This window comes from Pteronotus mesoamericanus, unplaced genomic scaffold (genome assembly GCF_021234165.1).
Source record: "Pteronotus mesoamericanus isolate MK-2021 breed Mesoamerican mustached bat unplaced genomic scaffold, CSHL_Meso_final contig_94, whole genome shotgun sequence".
Lineage (NCBI taxonomy): Eukaryota > Metazoa > Chordata > Mammalia > Chiroptera > Mormoopidae > Pteronotus > Pteronotus mesoamericanus.
The window spans coordinates 52,128,436-52,148,548 of NW_026555285.1; the positions used below are offsets into that span (position 1 = coordinate 52,128,436).

General features: G+C 57.8%; 1 protein-coding gene across 1 annotated transcript; it reads right to left on the bottom strand.

Moving 5' to 3' along the window:
* Positions 1 to 851: 851 nt before the first annotated feature.
* LOC129081188 (cryptic protein-like) lies at positions 852 to 19,437 on the bottom strand. Its single transcript, XM_054586712.1, is given in 7 exon segments — positions 852 to 913; positions 5,573 to 5,716; positions 8,497 to 8,606; positions 8,761 to 8,875; positions 9,559 to 9,720; positions 9,812 to 9,881; positions 19,357 to 19,437. Coding segments are annotated over 7 exon segments (744 nt in total).
* Positions 19,438 to 20,113: the final 676 nt, after the last annotated feature.

Consider the following 20,113-nt stretch of genomic DNA (forward strand, 5'->3'; position numbering starts at 1 on the left):
GAGGGGCTGGCCAGCTGCAGATGAGTCCCTGTCTTTGGGGAATCTTCTAGAAGACCTGGCTGCCTCGGGGGCCGGGGCCTCGCCGGGGAGGGGGGTGGCAGGCCCTGGGGCCCACGGGGCACTGCCGGCCAACACGATGGGACAGGGTCCTCCCGGACACAGGCCGGCCTCCCTGCAGGAAGTGGCCGTGCGGGGCCTGGCCCACCATTTGGAGAGCTCGGCTCGGGGGACCAGCTCGGAGCCAGCCGCCCCTCAGCGCGCAGCACCTTGTCCTCGCTGGTCCCCAGGGCCTGGCCACCGTCCCTGTGCACTGGTCCTAGCAGCCGAGGTGTAGCTCGCCCGGGACCTGCTGGTCCAGCACTGAGGCTGCAGCCACCTCCCGGGCTGCCCCCTGCAAACAGGCCTGCATGACGGTCCCCCCGCCCCCCGCCCCCTTGCCGATGAGGGAGCAGCCCCCAGCCGTTGCAGCATCCAATGTGCCACCGAGTGCAAATTCTCTGTGCAAATTCTCTCCCTTCCTGTTGACACCGAGACAAGGCAGACCCTTGCCCGGGGGCGAGGGCCAGCGAAGCCAGGGGTCCCCTCGAGGTTTGACGCCCCCCCCCCAGTCCCGCCCTGCCGCGCAGAGGCGCCCGCTCAGCTGCGTCTGGAAATGAGAAGAGACGCGTCCCTCCCTCGGTTCAGGCTCCGCAGCCGCGGGGCAGCACACGGGGCTGGGGCCGGGGCCGGGGTTGGGGCTGGGGGCGGTCACCGCTTGGTCACTTCAGATTTGGAGCATCAGCCTCATCGCCAGGGTACGACTCGGGGCGAGAAGGAGAGAAGGCCGGTGCAGGGCCTGGACCAAGTGTCGGTCACAGGGCGTCTGCCAGCCGGGGTCCCAGGGGCAGGGATGGGCGCTGTGGGGAGAAGGCTCCTGGAAAGATGTGGGGGCTCAGCAGGCTGAGGAAAACCGGCAGAAGGAGCCTCTGTGGATGGAAACGCCCTTATTCCCGTCCACATCTTGGGTGGGGGCTCCTGCTGGCGGGACCCCCGCAGCCAGTGGCCGGGGGGAGCCTGTGGGCCCCGTCCCACAGGTGGGGCGCCCGGCCGGAGAGCACCCCGGAGGGACCGAGGCACCCGAATGGCGGCAGGTGGTGTAGGTCACTTAGATCAACTCCCGGCTCTAAAAATAATAATAAACTAAGGTTTGGGGTTAATTCGTTTTTAAAACACCTTCCTGAAGGCAAGCCGGTGACGCCGCAGAAGCAGCCCTTCCGTCACCGGCCTCGGCGGGCGGCCGGATCCCGCCGTTCGAGTCAAAGCGCGGGGGTTCTTAGCGCCCCTCGCTCAGCCTGTGGTCCAGCCGCTGGGACTCGGCGCCTCCACAGCCACAGGCCTTCCTAAGGTCCGGCCGGCCCATCGGGGTCCCGCAGCTGGTCAGGAGCTCGGGGGGCGCCCGGCCGTTCTCAGCGGAGGAGACACTGCCCCTCGTTTCCCTTTCCCAAGAGCAGACAGTCCGTGTGAAAGGAGAGAAGCTTCTAGAACTTCAACTACTCGAAGCTGAACTCAGCGGGAAGGCAGTGCTGCCTGTGTGGCGCGGAGCCGGACTGATTCCCGCAGGCCACAGAGGCCCTGGGATGCCCCCGCCGGCCACGAGGGCACACGGCTCCCAGGCCAGAAGCGGGAGACGGCGGTATGGCAGGGGGCGGGGGGGGCGCGGGCTGTCTCCCCACAGGCATCCGGTGTGACCTCGGATGCGGGAGCGGGCTGGGAGGTCCGGGCAGACAGGGCGCAGAGCCCTGTGGCCTCCCCCGTTCCTCCTCAGTGTCCTGGGCAGTGGGGCCCCTCAGTGACAGCCCCGCTGGAAACAGTCGGACACCCAGAGCCCGTGACTGCCTCCTGCAAAGGCCGGCCCCCCGCTGTCCGCGTGAGCAAAGCCAGGCGGGGAGGAGGCGGGCGGGCGGGGACAGGGGACGGGAGCCAGGGGCCCCTCCAGGCTGCCTCCATCGGCCGGCCGCTCAGATAACATCGGCCACACGTTTGGGGGAAGGGCCCTCTCTTGCCGCCTGGGGAGTCTCTGCTCTTTATCGCTCTCTCTGGGCACCTGGGGGCGGTGGACAAGGGAAGTCCCTTTATCTGCAGCACAAGAGGAGCCAGCAGCTTCCTTTTCAGTTTGTGGGCGGGATTTTACGTCGTTCTTTCCAGAGACGGGCAGGTGAACGGTTCCCGGTTAGTTGGTTCCTTCGTTATGCAGGTGAATGGATGCGTAGGTTAGATAGACAGATACAGAAAGATAACGTGGTTATTTGGGCTTTTCCCTTATAACCAGGAATTATTCTCTTCGGAGGACCCATGATCCTGGCTCCTAATTTTCTACCTAAAGTGTGAACGCGTGTCTGCGGCCTGGATATATTCCCAGGAATAGTCAGCGTGTACTCGATTGTCCCTTGTGCCAGAACCGCGGCCCCTCAGGGGTGGGTGTCCCCGCAGCCCCGTTTCCTCGGTGCGGCCGCGGAAAAGAGGACAGCATGCCGCCGGCCCCGCGCCGCGTCTCAGCGCCTCACACTGGTATGAAGTGCAGGCGCGGTGACCCTTCTACACGGAGAACAAACACAGGCAGCGAGCTCTTAGGGTACATTCGCGAAGCCCCTCGGTGGTTTGTTTCCATAACGGTGAAGCCGCCATACAAGGTGCTGCTCAGAACGCACTGGAAACTACTCAAGACAACTGGGCTATCAACTAGGGCCCAGAAGTACTTGTCTCAAAATTGGAATAATTGTTTTTCACGCCGACCCTTTACTGGGTCTACCTTTCTTTCTCTTTAACACTTATTTAATACGACCCTGAATTCTCACTTTCATAACCAATGGTTGAAAAGTTTAAAGGGGCCAATAAACTATTTTACAACGTGGATTTTTAAAATAATTGTATTTCAGAGGCTTATGAACTAAAGTGGATTTAAAGAGCCGAAAAGGGCCCTGACAGGTGTGGCTCCGTTGGTGAACCCAAAGGTCCCCGGTTCGATTCCCGGTCGGGGCACGTGCCTGCGTTGCCAGTTTGGTCCATTTGGGAAGCAACAGCTCTTTCTCCCTCCCTCCTTCTCTCCCTAAAATCAGTAAACATATCCTCGGGATTTTATTGTTAAAAGCTGGAAAACCAAAGGGAAATGCCATCCATCCGAAGGGCGTGGCTCCGTCCACAGGCCCCTCTTCTGTCTCCTGGAGTCTCCCTGCCGCGCCCCCGCCCCGGGACGCCAAGCCGCCGCCAACGTTCGCGCCGGTGCACTTCTCTCCCTAGTGCCTGCTTAGCGGGTCTGCCGCCCAGCCCCGCCTCCAGCTGGGTGCGTTGAGTCATGCGTGCCCCCCGCCCCACGCGGCCCCCGCAGAGCGCAGAGGGAGCACGCAGCCCGCGGAGGCCGGCCTGACCTTCCCCTCGGCGCCGACGGTGAGCGCCCTCTGGTCGCCTGGAGGCCTGGTGGCCCGCACCCAGGCGCAGTCAAAACCACCCTCGCGGCAGCACGTCCCAGCTGAGCCCCGGACAGCTGCCCGCGGGCAGGCGGCTCCCAGGGTCGATGGGAAAACGCTTCCTGCCCGCAGACCCTGTCCGGTCCACGACGGGCTTCCTATCCCATGGGCGAGAACCCTGCATCGGCGTTTCCATGGAAGTCAGCGGTGAACATTTTTCTTTTGCTTTCTTTTTTTTTTTTAATCCTCACCTGAAGACATTTCTTCATTGCTTTTTTAGAGGGAGGAAGGAAGACAGAGAAACATTGATGTGAACGAGAAGCATCGACTGGTTGGCTCTGTGCCCGGCCGGATGGGGACGAGACCCTCAGTCCTTCCGTTGCAGGCCGACGCTCCAACCAACGGAGCCACCCGGCCCGGGCTCCGCTGCGAACGTTTTAAATGAAATCCTGTGAGGTTTGTAAAATATCAATATTCTGATCAGTTGGTGTGCGAATTCAGGCTGTGTTGTCTCTTTCAGAGCCCTTTTTTCTCTCTAGTTCACTCTTACTCGTCGTATTCTTGCCTTTGGGCCTCTCGGGCCCGTGTCCAAGCGGGGCTGACTGAGACACTTGACAGACGCCGCTCAGAAACGCCCGAGCCCAGTCACGGTGTGATGGGCGGGGAGGCCGGCCATTCAGGCCCCACACGTTTCCCGAGCTCTTCCCAGGGTCGGCCGCGGGCGGCAGCTCCCGGGCAGCGGCTGACCCGCTGCCGCAGGCCCGCCGGCCGACACAGTGGGGGGGCCGCGGGACCTCCTGGGTTGGCTTCTCCCTCCCTGTGTCGCCTTTCCTGCGGGTCCTGCTGTGTAGAATCTTCCCCTTTTAAGGGGGTGTTGGGGAGAACCCCCAGAACTGCTCCCTGTCCTGGAAGGGCATGACAGAGGAGCACCCGCAGAGGGAGCCGCAGAGAAGGAGGCAGGTCCCTCCGCCCCCCACCCGCACCGCCCCCTTCCCGCCTTCCTGCGTCTGTGAGGCATGGGGCGGGGCAGCCGCTCCTTGCCGGGCACGGAGCACAGCTGGGCACACCTGCGATGCTGGCCCTGGCCCTCTCCCGCCCCCGGACCTAGGCACTAGCGGGGAGATGGACAGTGAACCAACGAAAGACAGGCGGCGCTGCGGCGGCGTTAGCCAGGACCGCGTCCAGTGGCTCCGTGTCTCCGGCCAAGGGACAACCCCAAGATTTCAGGAGAAGGAATGCAGTTTACAGCCAGCCGACAGGTAAGGGTGCACGAGGGAGAGGAGGCGCTCCCCTCAAAGCCGCTGTCCCCGAACGAAGGGTCAGGTTTGTTTTTATCCAGGAGAGTCACGCATAACCCTGAGGGCAGCCTCCTCCCCGCAGCTGCGGTGGGGACATAGCAGCGTGTGCAGTTAGAACACAGGCCTAGAAATCTGACGTTCCAGCGCCGCGGAGAATCCCCGCCCCTGGGCTGGGAGGAGACCTTAGGATTATAAACGGGGTATAACGAGAATAGTTTGGGAAGAGTCAAGAGGTCGGTATAAAGTCCTCGGGGCCTCTCGGGCTGGCCCCTGGTGACGCGAATCACCTGGGGCTTGTCGCTGAGTCGCCGCAGGCAGAGCACAGGTGTGGAAGGAAGTTCAACCCGTGAAGTGGCTGCGGTTCAGTTCTTAGCAGAGCCTGGGACGCGGTTACACAAACCTTATGCAGCCTGGAGTGTTCCAAGTGGGTTTGCAGGTTAACCTAAGCCGGGTGACAAACCCTGAGTGAACCCATCAGCGCCAGGCTGCCTGCACGCTGAGCCCTCGACAGCCTCCCGGATCAGCCGCGTGTGGGGCAGGGGGGCTGGGAGGCGGGAGCTGGGGGAGGGGGCGCCGGCCCAGCCGGCCAGACGCCAGCACAGGCCCCGTGCGGTTGAGGCCGCCGGGCCGGCAGCATTTGCTCTTGTGCGGCCAGGTCGTGTGCCCTGAAGCAACGCTTAGGGAAGCAAGAAACGCTCTTTCCTGAAAACGTTTATTAACAAAAACACTGATGTGATGCTCAGTTCACAGAAAGGCAACAAATACATTACTTACAACATAGGGAACTAAAGAGGACGCACGGACACGTGGGCCCGGCAGCTCCGGGGCCACCGCGCGGGGTCCCCACGGGCCGGGCGGCGGGCTCAGCCTCGCGGCCCACGCCGGGCAGGAGGAGGCAGGGCAGGAGGCCGAGGAGCAGCAGCAGGCGGCCGGCGGGCAGGCCTGGCGAGCGGGAGGGCAGGAAGTCTCTCCGGTCTGAAAGAAAGCCCCGCGGCACGTGAGAAAGACACGCTCTAAGGGTGGCGCACACGCGTGCAGCTGCTCCCACAGAGGCCCTTCTCAGGCCGCCTCCTCCCGGGCTCTGCGCCCAGGCCCGCGGCCCCGCCTGGGGCGCGGCGCAGGGAAGGTGCGCGTGCCTTTCGCCTTTCTGTCCCTTTCTCTGCCGTCCCAAACGCGGGATGTTGGTGGACCCTGGAGCTGAAGGCTTTGCTGTCATTACGGCAGAGGAGACCTGGCCCCTCTCATTTAGCACCTGAGTGACCAAAGGGGCCTTTCTGAGCCCCACACCAAGTCCTGTGACAACAGGGGGCAAATATATCTGACTTAAAATAGAAGGCAGCCTTGCCCTGCCTGATGTCGCTCCGTGGGCAGAGCGCCGGCCTGCAAACCAAAGGGTGGCCGGTTCGATTCCCAGTCGGGGCACAGGCCTGGGTTGCAGGCCAGGTCCCCAGTTAGGGGCCTGCGAGAAGCACCCACACATGGATGTTTCTCTCCCTCTTTCTCCTTCCCTGCCCTTCTCTCTAAAAAAAGAAAATCTTTTAAAAAAGAAGGCATCAAGTTGTTAGCATCTACCTCGTTCAAGGAAGGACCACCTTTCCCCCATATTAGTCCTAACGCTATTATTTGACTGGGGACAGTTTATCAAACAGGAAAGCGCCCACCCCCAAAGCAATGGCAACAACCCCACAAGGAGGCTGGGAGCCTCCCCCCCCCGGGCTCACCCCCCCCTGCTCCACGGGGGCCTCACTCTGAGCTCCGAGCGCCCGCGGCTCCCGCCTCCCGCGTGGCTGGGCCGCTAGCCCAGATGCGCTGAGTAGGAAGGGCTGTCACTGCCCCTGGTCGGGGACACTGAGGCTGGGCAGGGGACGTGGCGAAAGCCCTGGCCACAAGCGAGTACCATCGGCCGCGCCCGGCGGGGACGTCCAGGCAGGGAGTACAGCTCTGCCACTGCGTTCTTGAGAGCATTCAGCGGGTTCTGCATGCTAACGGAATACTTAGCTGTTTGGGGCCACAGGTAGGAAGAACCGCCCTCCTAGTATAAGGAGATCTCGGGCTGGCTCAAGGGCTGGCAAAGACCCCTGCTCGCCGACCTGACCGCTTCCCTCTTTTTTTTTTGTACCCTAATTAACTTAGTGCCCACCAAGTATTAGCGGGTAGTGTTCACAACCTTCAAAAACACATTTCAGGAAATTGGCATAGACATGCTAGATAATGAAATAATTCTAACCTCACTGCATTAATTTGAATACTTTGGTGCAAAATGTAACGATTTATTTTTGTGCTTAACATGTAACAGATGCAGTGCCTTTTCATCTTAACAGGAGACCGGCAAATATGTGGAGTCCAACATGTGGAGTCCGAGTCCTCTAACCTTTCCTAAAGATCATAAACATTGTAACAAGTAATTGAGGGGATTTTTCTGCTTTTTCTATTATGACACATTGTCTCTTTAAATTTTCTTTTAATTTCTTTCTTTTAAAGATTTTGTTTATTTATTTTTAGAGAGAGGGGAAGAGAGAGAGAAAGAGAGGGAGAGAAACATCAATGTGCGAGAGATACATTGATTGATTGCCTCTCATGTGCCCCCAGCTGGGGACCTGGCCTGCAACCCAGGCCTGTGCCCTGACTGGGAATCGAACCCACAGCCCTTTGGTTCACAGGCCGGCGCTCAGTCCACTGAGCCCCCCAGCCAGGCCTCTGCTTAGTTTTATACTGATAATCACTCTTACAGGCAGAGCACAGAAATGGCGCAGTGGCTGAGAAGCGGACCCTGGGCCCTCCCGCACTGTTGGTGGGAATGTAAACTGATGCAGCCACTCTGGGAAACGATACGGAGAGTCCCCAGAAAATTAAAAGTAGAACTTCCATACAAACCAGCAATTCCACTTCTGGGTATTTAGCGCAAGAAATCCAAACCACTAATTCAAAAAAAGCTATGGGCATCCCTACGTTTATTGCAGCATTACGTACAAATAGCCAAGGTAGGTAAGCACCCAAGTGTACCTCGCTGGGTAAATGAATAAAGAAAATGTGATATATATGTAATTTTATATATACAGGGTCTGGCACTACGAACGCCCCTTTTTATTACAAAATCATGAGCATGTAATTCTGAACCATAACAATATCACGCTCAAGCAACACCGCATGACATTTTAGGTGAAATGTTCAGAGTTAAAACTATGAATTATTGCACCCATATTATTACCCTACCAACCACACTCAAGTAGGCCTTACTTCTGCCGGACCCTGTATAACACATTTATAATTATTCAGCTATTATAAAAGGGGAGTCTTGCCATCTTTAACAACATGGGTGGACTTTGAGGGCTTCGTGCTAAGTGAATTAAGTCAGACAGAAAAAATGCCATATGATGTCACTTATATGTAGAATCGTATATGAAGAAAGGAACTAAAACTTACACATACAGAAGACAGGTGTGTGGTTGGCAAACGTGCGGGGGGCGGTAGGGGGAGGGGTGAAACGGGTGAAGGCGCTCAAAAGGTGCAAGCTCCCAGGCGTGAAGGTCGTCCGTGGGAGGTAACATATGCTGGGCACTAATACTGTGTTGCAAGTTTTAAAAGGATAATACACTATGTGATTCACAGCTGACGTGACTTTCCTGAGGGATGACTCGACCCAGTTTGCTCATTTCTGTGTCGCCTGGCACAGGCGGATCTCTAAGGACCGAAGGGCATAAAGCAGCAACTGCATGCGTGTGTGGACTGTGCGCACAGGACGCGAGTCCCCTTACCGCAGCGGCCGGGTGTCTGGCGGGGGAGGCAGTGCAGGACCCCGAAGACGCACCTGCACAGCCGGCAGCCGCGGAAGGTCCAGGATCCGTGCACCAGGGCGCCGCACTCGCTATGAGGCCGAGACAGCGCGTGAGGGCAGCCGCCCCGCGCGCCCCCGCCCCGCCTCCCCGGCTCCGCGCGCCCCGCCCCCAGCTCCGCCCCGCGCGCCCCGGCTCCGCGCGCGCCCCCGCCCCGGGCCCGCCGGCCGCCGCGCCCGCGCCCACCTGTGCCTCTGGTCGTGCTCGCAGTAGCGGCCGGTGAAGTGGGCGGAGCACACGCAGAAGCTGCCCAGCACGCAGGTGCCGCCGTTCCTGCAGCAGAGCGGCCGCGGGAGCGCACCTGGGGGGGCGGCTCGGGCGTCAGCTCGGCGCGCGGGCGCCCCCTCCGCGCGCATCGGCCGGCGGAGGGCGGGGAGCCCGCCCCGCAGGCAATAACATTAGCCCCCTGCCGAGCGTGTTTGCTCGGGTAAACCCCGCTCGTTCCTTAGAGGAGGGAAGACGAGCTGCCGGGGCGGGGCGGGGCGGGGCGGACCGCGTCCGAGGACGGGACGTGAAACCCTGCCCCCAGCGAGGACGGTTTTCTTTCTTTCACATGTTAAGTCCAGGCTGTGACTTAGTGACAGTGACTGAAGACAGGCCTCCCGGGCGAGGACCACCCACGGGTGCAAGGACGCCCCCCTTCCCCCCGCCGCCCCCCTCCCCCGCCAAAGGACTCCATGGGGACGTGGGGTCTGGAGCCCGAGAGGGTTGAGATGTGTGTTTTAAATGCATTTCAGTCAGCTCTCTGGGCCATTGAAGAGCGGATGCAGCGTTTACCAAGGAAAGCAGGAAACTTCAGGGCACAAGAGCACCTCGCTAGGAAATAGTTTTGCTTTATAGTGTATCGCCCTTGGAAGATGATCGAATTTTCTCTTGGGTTTCTCGTTTGATCCTTGGCGTAGCCCAGGCTTTCCCGGGCCCTAACTTTGGAGTCTGGCGGCGGGGTGACGGGCCGCGAAGGGGTTAAGGCGGTGTGGGACTCACGCTCTCCTCGCGAAGCCCCCACGTGGGGAAGCAGGTCCTGCGCGCTCGCGTTCGCGCCCCGGAAACCGGGCCACGTCCCGCTGAACGTTTTCCGCGGGAGCCTCTGGTCTGTAGCGTTGCTGATTTCCTCACCGCCGCCTTCATGGTCCTCCCCCCAGCAGCCTTTTAAAAACATCGGAAATAGGCGACTGAGGATGACTGAAAAACAACTACGCAATAAAAACTAAACGACTGCTAGAAAAACGCTTCTTACTGTCTCCCAAAGGAATGGTCTGCAACGCCAAACCGATCACAAACAGAAGCCTAGAAATTTAAAGAAAAACCTTGAAATTTAAAATGAAAAAAAAAAAAGCATAAGCAGAAATGTACGTACGTGTGCAAGCAATGCAATCACACATAAATATAAAGGCATATACAATGTTTAAGGCATAATAACTATTATGCGATCATTGTGTAACCTGCAGACTTTGATTGCCATATTTTGCCATGTAAAATGCGCACCTTTCTGCCCAGATTGTTGAGGGAAAATAAGAATGCGCATTATACACGGGAATAATAGTGGGTGCAATAATCCCGTGTATAATGCGCACAAAACCGTGGGTGCACATCATACACGGGAGCAATTGTGTTGTCATCACTTGGAAGCATTTCGAGACCAAGGCGGCGCAGAGTGTCTCAATGAGGAGGAGCGCTCTTGCCTGCATCGCAACTTACTCTGGAGGCTTTTAACCTCCCCCTTGGCTCTAAGACCTGGAGGATTTCTGTCCTTACCTCACAGCGCAGCTCCGGGCCATTTTCTCCCCGACTCCGCTGGTAGGAGAGCCTGCTGCTCTCTCTCATCAATACATTCAAGATCGGTCTGCAGGGCCGTGGAGTCTGAGGTGCTCGTATTTGAAAGTTGGAATAACCGCCGGAGGAGACCGGACAGGGAAGAGCAGAAGATGCAGGTATTTCCCGCCTCGGCCTGGGCCACAGGAAACCGCCAGGAGAGGGACGCCTGTGCTCTGCCGTGGAAGCCGTTGGCAGTGGCCCGCGGTGACTGTCCCCTCAGGAGACTCCGCTGGGGGCAGGGGGTGGAGACACGGGGCGGATCCTGTCCCCAGCCCTGGCAGCCAGAGCAGCAGGACCGGTCAACCCTGACATAAAACATCGGTAACCAAGGCAACGGCTCTTCCCCTCACTGAAAAAAACAAAAAACAATTAAAATCCCAACAGGAACAAATATGTGTTGGTAGGAAAATGGAGATGCTATGTTGCTAACTGTATCCCGGGGGGTGGGCGGGGACCCAGCTGGCGAAGGGACGGCCCAGCAGACGCCGGCCCCAGAGGTCTTGAGTGGGGGCGCCGCTGGGCACCCCGTTCCCACAGGCAGAGCCTTTCCTCCCTGCCCAGCGGCGTGCTAAACACATCGTGCCCTGCGCTCAGGTCATAGAGCCCTGCTCCGGGGAGGCACTGGTCTCCGCCCCCACGTAGAGGCACAGAAGGCACAGAGATTAATGCCCTAGTGGCGGGTAGACCTTTGCAAAACACGAAGCGCACGGAGAGTGGGAGAAGGCCCAGGGTGCTGGGTGCCCAGAGCTCCGGGGCACAGGGGAACGGCGACCACGCCCCCGCCTTGGCCGAGCCACCCTGAGGCCAAGAGGGGGTTATTGGGGAGGCCTCTTCTGAGACTGTCTGAGTCTCTATTTTTCTTGTTGCCAAAGCAGCGCCTGGAGCCCTCTTCTGGGCACCAAAGAGGACCCCTCGGCAGGTGGGTACCTTCGGGCCTGAGATTTTAATATAAAAACTGCTTTCTAAAAATAGCATGCTTCCTCCAAGGACGGTACTGCCTCTGTTACCGATTTAAACTGTTAAGCCTTTAAAGGCGAGGTTGGCTGAGGAGGCTGTTAAAGAGACCAATGGCGCCTGACTCAGCCTGGCTGCAGGGAGGCCCCGGGGGCGGTTCTGGGAGCCGCCGGGACCTGAGAGGGACCTGAGCGGGACCCGCGGGACCCGCGGGCAGGGCAGGCAGAGCCGGACGCCCGGCCCGGCGCCTTCGCGAAGGCAGCTGGAATCAGGAGCAACACGCTTTCACCTTAGTGCCTCCTACCTGTTAATTCCACAAGTCGGTTACACGTAAAAGTGAGTGCACTTTATGACTTTAAATCACTAGAAACGTCTCGACGACCTAAATGGCTTATACATGAAAATGAAATCCTCTTTAAGCTCGAGGAACGTATTATTTGAGTAAGAAGTGTAAAAGCGGTTCAGTTCACAGGATGATACTGAATCCAAACCTTGCTAATAATATTTTAAAATGTTAAAGTGGTATCTAAAGTCTACCTTCCCCCACAGTCATTTTTAATTAAGGGTGCAGGGCGGACATTTTCAAACTTGCACAAAAGCTGGCGCCGTGACCGCGTCAACCTGCCTGGGTTCCACAATTAAATATCCACCTTTGCCAACCTTATCTCATTTATTTTCCCCCATACGTCTTTTCCTTGGAGTTGTTTTTTTTTTTTAAAGCAAATCCAAGGCATCATGATATTTTCTATGTCAAGTGAGGCTTTGAAAATAGGCACTTAATAAAGGGAAACTATAGACATCAGGAGGGAATGAGAGGCTAGAAGTAGCCGTGGAATGTCCCACCTCTGGCTGTTTGCTTAAGATCTAAGTCGGCTCAGAGAAAAGGCTGGGGGTAGGGGGTGGGGTGGGGGCGTCAGGGGGGTGGCGATAAAGTTGCTAAACCTCTTTCTCAGCAGCCTGTCACTTGCTCTCATTGACTTAAAGGTCGCATAAAGAACTTTGCATTTCACGGCGAGAGCCCAGGTTTGCTTGGCTAAGGAGGCCCAGCTGGCCGGGGGGCTCGGGAGCAGCTGGTGCCGGAGGCTGGACCCCGGCTCCAGGGCGCAGCCTCCTTCTCCTTATCAGCTGCGAACAGATAAGGCTGGAGCCAGGGCCGCCGCCGCCAGAACCTCCCGCTCCTCTCGAGCTGGGGAGCTGGGCCGCATGGAGGTGCGTGGGGACGGGACACCCTGTCTCAGGACGGGAGGCAGCCCCACCTCCGCGTCCTTCGTACATCAAACAGTCGCTGGTGAAAATGTTCTGCAACAAATTAGGTGCAAAGGAGTCATCCGAGAAGGACTTTGTTGCTCAATGTGCGCTGCCCCCTGCGTTCTCACCCCGGGCCTTTGGCTCAGAAACCGGGCGGGGCTGGGCGCCGAAGGGTGGTTGTGTTTTATTTCTCACCAGCCCAGGGGACCCTGGTGTGCAGCCGCAGCTGTGACCCTAAGCCTGTGTTCTGCGGGGCTGTGTGTCCCCAAGGATGGGACGCCCCTTTGGAGACGTTGCGCGCCACCTCCAAGCACAGAGCCGGATGCGCCTGCCACACAGCAAAGTGCTGTTTCTGTGAATGAAAGAATAAATGGATGATCCTGCTTACACCCCCTTTTCAGTGAGGAAAGTGAAATCAAAGAAGCCCCAGCTGGTGTGGCTCTGTGGGTTGAGCGCCGGCCTGCGAACCAAAGGGTCACTGGTTCGATTCCCAGTCAGGGCACAGGCCCGGGTTGCAGGCCAGGTCCCCAGCAGGGGGCGCGCGAGAGGCACCCACACATGGATGTTTCCCTCTTTCTCCCTCCCTTCTCCTCTCTCTAAAACCAAATAACATCTTTTAAAAAAAAGAAGACGACGAAGCTGGCTTCGGGATGTATGATCTGGGGGGAGGAACAACCTTCTCTCTCCCAAGTTCTTCTGTCTGCTTGAATCAAAAGGACAGGGAAGAGATGAGCAAGAGAAAAATGACCAAATTTAAGAATTTCGTCATGGGAATTGTGGGCAGGGCAGAGCCGGAGGCCCCACGCACCGGAGGAGCAGGGGTGGGAAGGGGATGGGGGTACCAGACGGCGGGAGCTGGGCCTGAGGCCACGCGCCCCGGGGTCACGGCAGCATCAGAGAGCAGATGCTCAGTAAGCAGGCGGCTGTTCTGCCTTCCATACAGATCCCAAGAGGTAACCTCTCTCTCCTCACGGCCTGTGGTGGACAGCGGGGGGCAGAAGTCCCCCCCGAGCGGAAAGCTGCCTTTAGCTCCAATCTGCCTCCACCGAGGGACACCGAGGGGTGACTCGTTCTGAACCCCCAACGTCCCCGCCTTGGAAACCCGCCTGGAAATTTCACATTTCAGAAGTTAGGTTGTTAGATTGTTCTTAAAAAAAAAAAAAGAAAAAGATTTTATTTATTTATTTTTAGACAGAGAGAAAGGGAGGGAGAGAGGGAGAGAAACCTCCGTGTGCGGCTGCCTCTCACGCGCCCCCTACTGAGGGCCCGGCCCGCAACCCAGGCCTGTGCCCCAACTGGGAATCGAACCAGCGACCCTTTGGTTTGCAGGCCGGCGCTCTGCCCACTGAGCCATGCCAGCCAGGGTGGGCCTTGTTTTCTTATCCACGCAGCCACCGTGGCTCTTCTGATGAGAACATTTCATTCATTTCCACTTAAAATGATTGTTGATAGATACGTATTTATTGCCACTGTATTATTCATGCATTTTTCCTTCTTAAACAAGACCCTTTAATATTTCTTGTAATGCCGGTTTGGTGGTGATGAACTCCTTTAGCTTTTTCTTGTCTGGGAAGCTCTTTACCTGTCCTTCAGTTCTAAACGACAGCTCTGCTGCGTAGAGCAGTCTTGGTTTGGGGCCCTTCCTTTTCCTCACTTCCAATATTTTGTGCCATTTCCTTCCGGCCGGAGAAGGTTCCGCTGAGAAATCAGCTGACAGTCTTATGGGCGCTCCCTCGTGGGCAGCGAACTGCTCGTCTCTTGCTGTTTTTAAGGTTCTCCCGTTCTCTTTAACCTTTGCCGTGTGGATTGCGGTGTGCCGTCGGGTTCACCTGGTTTAAAACTCTCTGCTCTCCCGCGACCTGTGTGTCTGTGTCCCTGCACCAGGTGAGGGGGTTCAGTCATCATTTCCCTCACACGGGTCCTCGATCCCTTGCTCGCTCCCCCTTCTCCCTCTGGGGCCCCTATGACGTGGGTGCCGTCACACCTGATGTCCCACAGGTCCCTTCAACTATCCTCATTGTTTTTTAAATCTTCACCTGACAATGTGTTTTTATTGATTTTAGAGAGAGGAAGGGGGAGAGAAAGAGAAGGGGAAAAACATTGATCAGTTGCCTCCCCTACACGCCCTGACCAGGGATCAAACCTAGAACCGAAGTATGTGCCCTGCCTGGAGAGCGAACCTGCAGCCTTTTTGGGGTGTGGGTCGATGCTTCAACCCACGGAGCCGCCCAGCGAGGACTAAACTATCCTCATTTTTTTTAAATTATTTTTTCTCTTCATTGTTCCAGTTGGGTATTTCTGCTACCTTATAACTTCAATAGCTCTGATTTGACCCTCTGCTTCTCCTCATCTGCTACTGATTTCGGTGGCATATTCGCCATCTCATTTAGCATATTCTGCGTTTCTGGACTGCGTCTCCATGGTTTCTCTGTCCTTCACCCTAATGCTGAAGCTCTAAGTTCCTCGCGCACCCTCATAACCACTGTTCTGAACCCTGTATCTGGTGGTTGGCTTGCCTCCCATTATAGTTGGCTCGGTTTTTTTGGCGCTCTCTCCTCTTCTCTCATCTGGGCCGTGTTTCTCTGTCTCCCCAAGCTGGCTGCCTCCCTGTGCACGTTTCTGTGTATTAGGTGGAGCTGCTGCGTCTCCAGTCCAGGCAGAGGGGCTGGGGGTTGAGCCATTGGCGCAGCCTTGCCGGTAACCCAAGCTGGTACAGCGCCCGCCTGGTGGCTCAGGGGGTTGGTGAGGAGCTCAGCAAAGGAGCAGCGGCCTCTGCCAGCTCTTCTGTCTGGGAGAAGGGTGCTCCCGCCCCGGCTCTCACCCTGACGTCTGATGCTTCAGTTCCTCCTGCAGGTCCCCGGTGCCTTCCGAGCTGCTGCCCCGGCACTGGGCTCAGAGGGGCCAGTCTGTCGGTAAGTCTGCGGCTCTTTAAGAAGGACGCCTGGGACCCCAGCCCTGGCCTGGCTCAGCCTCAGCCCTGCGGGCGTTCACAGCCAGGAGGGATGGGGACTCTCTTCCCGGCCCTCGAACCCTGGACTGGGGCCCAGCGTGGGGCCGGGACTTTCTGATCCTCGGGAGGGACTTGTGCAGCCGAGCCGTCCCTCCCAATTTTGGTCTGACACACGTGGGCGTGGGACCAGCCTGTGCTGCGTCTCCACCGCTCCTCCCGGCCTGGACGCGGCTAATTCTGTGCGTCCTTACCTACAGGCCTCCAGCGGCCAGGCCTCAGGTGGCCCTCTGTGGGGCCGGTCGGCAGGTTAGTTGCGACTCCTAGGTGATCATGGAGGCGGCGAGTACTGCGTCCTCCTAGGCGGCGCCTTGACCGCAAGCCGGGCGTGGATTGGATTGTCCTTCCTCCCGTTAAATCCCTTTCAGTCTTGAGACAGCGCAGTGTGAGGTCTTTCCTTCGTCTTCCAGTAGGTGGTACCAAAGCGCAAATCCAGTTCTATTCAATCCTATTCATTATTCTATTCTATTCTGTTCTGTTCTGTTCTATTCTATTCTATCCTATCCTATCCTATTCCATTCCATGTTTATTCTATTTTTACCCACACTGCTGGAGTCTTCGAGGTTCCTGTGGGGCGGTGTCCCTCCGGCTGTGGAAACGCTCCCATCCCCGGGCGCCTCGGGCACAGGGTACCGGGTGGGAAGGGCTGTCTTGGCCGCCCCTCTCCCTCCCCCTCCGTCCGGGGCTTTCCAGAACCCCCCCCTCCGCCACCCATGTTGTGTTTCCTCGGCTCGAGTCTGCACACGAGTCTGAGTGCGTCTGTGGTATTGGAGGGAAACAGAAATGTGGCTGAGTCTCCTCTGTGAGGCTGGCTGTCTGGTCCGGAAGGTCTCGCCTCCCCACAGAACAAACCCGCGGTGAGGGCCACTCAGTGGCAGGGGCGACAGTGTGGTGTGGGCCAGAGGGACGGGGGACCGGCGCCGGGGTGCGGGCAGAGGCGGGCAGAACGGGGGCATCTGTCATAGCGCAAACAATAAACATAAAGGGAAAAAAGCAACAAAAGGAAAATAAATAAAGAAATTGATGTGTAAAAATAAAAAGGTTGCAGTGATGACTTGAACCTGCCAAGCCCCGGAGGGCAGCCACCGATGTCAAAAAATAAGAAGAAGAAAATAAAAAGAAATAAAAACAAAGGGAGAAACCGGAAGCCCACTGAAATATCCAGGGTACTGTATTTTGCCATGAATAATGCACACGGTTTTGCTCACCCATTTGAAGGAAAAACAAGGAAAAACAAGGACCTGAAATACATGGTCTCTGTTCTTGTGTTTTGTAATTACTTGTTACATAAAATTCATTGTACCATAATATGTTCAAAAATAAATGTTAAAACTCCTTTATAGTACCAAAAACAAGGATCTAAATATAACTAAATAATTGAGTTTATAAATTAAAATGAAAGATTTTGTTTCTTGAGAGTTTGGCCCCAAAACATGGGCACACGGTATGCACAGCAAAACGCGTAAAGGGTCCCCAGGAGTTTTTCCCGCCAGCGCAGCCAGGCAGCCCCCAGCGCTCAGCAGACATTGATCGGGTGCCCCACAAACTTAGCTGCGCCCGGACATCGACCTTCTGGGAGCGCGCGGCCCCCAGGGCAAGGGCTCAGCCCCACAGCGCAGCTCCCACTTGGGACCCCAACCGCAAGTGCAGGTGCTTCTGAGCGGCTGGCTGCAGGCCGGGGGTCCCCACACCCCGCTCCTCGGGCTTCGCCGATTGGCTGGAGCGGCTCACAGGGCTCAGGAGACCCATCCCCATCCTCCACTGGCGGTTTATTACAAAGACTGTTGGGGGTGCAAACGAACTCTCAGTGGGGAGAGGCCTTGGGGGAGACCTGGAAACACAGGCGCCTCTGTCCGTCTGGGGTTGGCCGGGGCCCCTCCCGGCACGGTGGCTGCATTGGGGCACCAAGCTGGACACACTTCCCACGGGGAGTTCGGGGTCCGTGGAGGCCTCCTCACTGCCCACGACCAACGACGCCGCTGGCCCTGGTGACTGAGCTCCATCCGCAGGCCCCACCCCACACCCGAGGGGAGGGGGCATGAAGGGGCGCGTTCCCACCTCTAACCTTGGGGCGGGTTCCCCTGGCAACCAGGCTCCCCTCGGTGCTGTCCAGAAGTCGCCTCATTAACATAAACCAGGCAGAGCAGACAGGGGTTTGTATAAATGACAGGCTCTGAAGTGATTCAGGAATGGAGGACAAAGGTCAAATATAATAACAAAACACGCTTCAGAAATTCTGGGGGGAGGGTTGGGAGCTAGGAGCCAGGGACTGCAGACAAAGCCCGAAACATGTTTTATAAACCAGGATGTCTCACAGTGTGGGTAGCTTTTAAAATTGATTTAAAATGCAGGTTGAAAACACGACCTGGCCGCTTCCCCACACTCTGGGCTCTTGGGAGGGGGTCAGGGTGGAGAAAGGGTTACAGGACAGACAGAAATCATGCGCCCGGCGCCGCTGGACCAAACAGCACCCTCGAGGGTCTCAGGGGACTAAGACCAGCTATTTATTTGACTGTGATCGGCGCCGCCTGGGAGAACGGGAAGCTAATGCTCACAGTCCCAACTCCTGGATCCAGGGTGCAGGGAGGGCGGAAAGGGGTTGCGGGGAACACGCGTGTGGAAGCGCCGGCACCGCAACGTTCCACAGGAGGGAGCCTGGAGCTTGGCCGTTTAGGGCAAAGGGGCTCCAGCCCCGGCTCCCCGGACAGCAGGCGCTTCCGGCGTTCGCTGTTCGGCTCCGTCCTGGTCCTTGGATTCTGTGTGTTGGGGGTGGGAGGTGACTTTGGTTCCTGGCGCAGCTAGAGGTCGAAGTTCTCTCCTCTGCGCCTGCTTTGGCTACGCGGTTTGCGGTTTTGGTCGCTGCCTCTGAAAACCAGCTGCGTCTCTTTAAATGAGACGGGCCCATTCGGGCAGGTTCTGCAGTTATAAAAGCTCCACTTCAGGCTTCTGGGCATGCCACACGTTAAACTTTTAAAACAGATTTTATTTATTTACTTTCAGAGAGAGGGAGGGAGAGAGGGAGAGAGACATCCATGTGTGGCTGCCCCTCACACGCCCCGCGCTGGGGACCTGGCCCGCAGCCCAGGCCTGCGCTCTGACCGGGAATCAACCGGCCACGCTTTTCCACTGAGCTGCACCAGCTAGGGCTCCACATTAAATTTTTTTTTAATGATTTATTGTTAAATTCAACAAATAGTTACTGACCCAAAACTCTGCCAAATCCACGGGGGACCCCAAAGACTGTAAAAACTGGGCCCTGCTCCCAGAGGTCGCCGGGGATCGGGGCCGAGGGCGAATTCCTTGCTCTGCGCCCTGCGGGAGCGGGAGCGCGGCTCCGGCATCGCTGGGGGCGAGGAGACCCGTGTGCACGGGGCCCGTGGGAAGAGCCCCGAGTGACGGAGCTGAAACGATTTCATCGCGGCGCAAACGGCTCTGTGCCGCCGGCAGGGCCGTTTTCTCTCGAAGGCCGCGCAGTCCCGCGGCGGACAGGCCGGCTGCGCTGGGCCGGAGCCCGGCCGCCTGCAGCCCATCGGCCCGGGGGCTGAACGCGCTGCCGTCCGGGGGGGTTGACTCCGGTCGCGTGCCCTTTGCTCGCACATGTGCGACGACAGGACAGACTGTCCTTTCGGCGACCCTGCTGCATTTTACTGCCAAAAAACGAAGCCTTGGGTGGCTTAACACGCTAATGAGACGGGCGAAGCACGAAGACGCCTGTCGTTCCACCGCGCAGGCGCCGGAGAGCCCCAGCCTCTGCGCACTCGACGGCGCCGTTCCCGCTTCAGCAACTTTAAAGCGGCTCCCAGCCCTCGCTCGGGGAGCGGCCCGTTCTTCCTTTCCATCGCGCCTAACTCCCTCTTGCGCGCGAAGGTTTGCTTGTTTGTTTGTTTGTTTGTTTTTAGGATTTTATTGGTTTAAAGATTATTAGAAAGCAGGGAAGGGAGGGAGATAAATAAAACACTGATGTGGAAGAGAAGCATCAATCGGCCCCTTCCCGTACGTGCCCCAAACGGGGACCGAACCGCAGCCCAGGCCTGTGCCCTGGCCGGGGATCCAACCGCGGCCTTTCGCTTTGCAGGACGGCGCCCAACCAGCGAAGCCCCACCAGTCAGGGCGCACAAGAGTTTCTTAATAAGCCTCTTGCCTGGGTACTCATCCTAGGGGAACGCTCTTGATTTCCGTCTCGGGAGTTCCTCAGGGCCCTGGGCCCCGGTTGACAAAGCAAACGCCCTGTAGAGAAGAGAAGAAAGGCGGGAAACAGGGGCCAGGCCTCGCATTCTCCACACACCCAGCATATGCTGTAGCCGCCATAACAAATGATATAAGCCGGGTGTTTTCAAACAACATCTCAGGGAGCCAGAGGTCTTCCACTGAGGAGTCGGCAGGGCCGGCTCCTCCTGGAGGCTGGGGGGCGGCGGGCGGGCGGGCGGGGAGCCCTGTCCCAGGCTCTCGGCCAGCCTTGGGCGGTTTGCTGGCCGTGCCTGGGCCCCCACACCCCACGGGTGGCTGGGCGCAGCC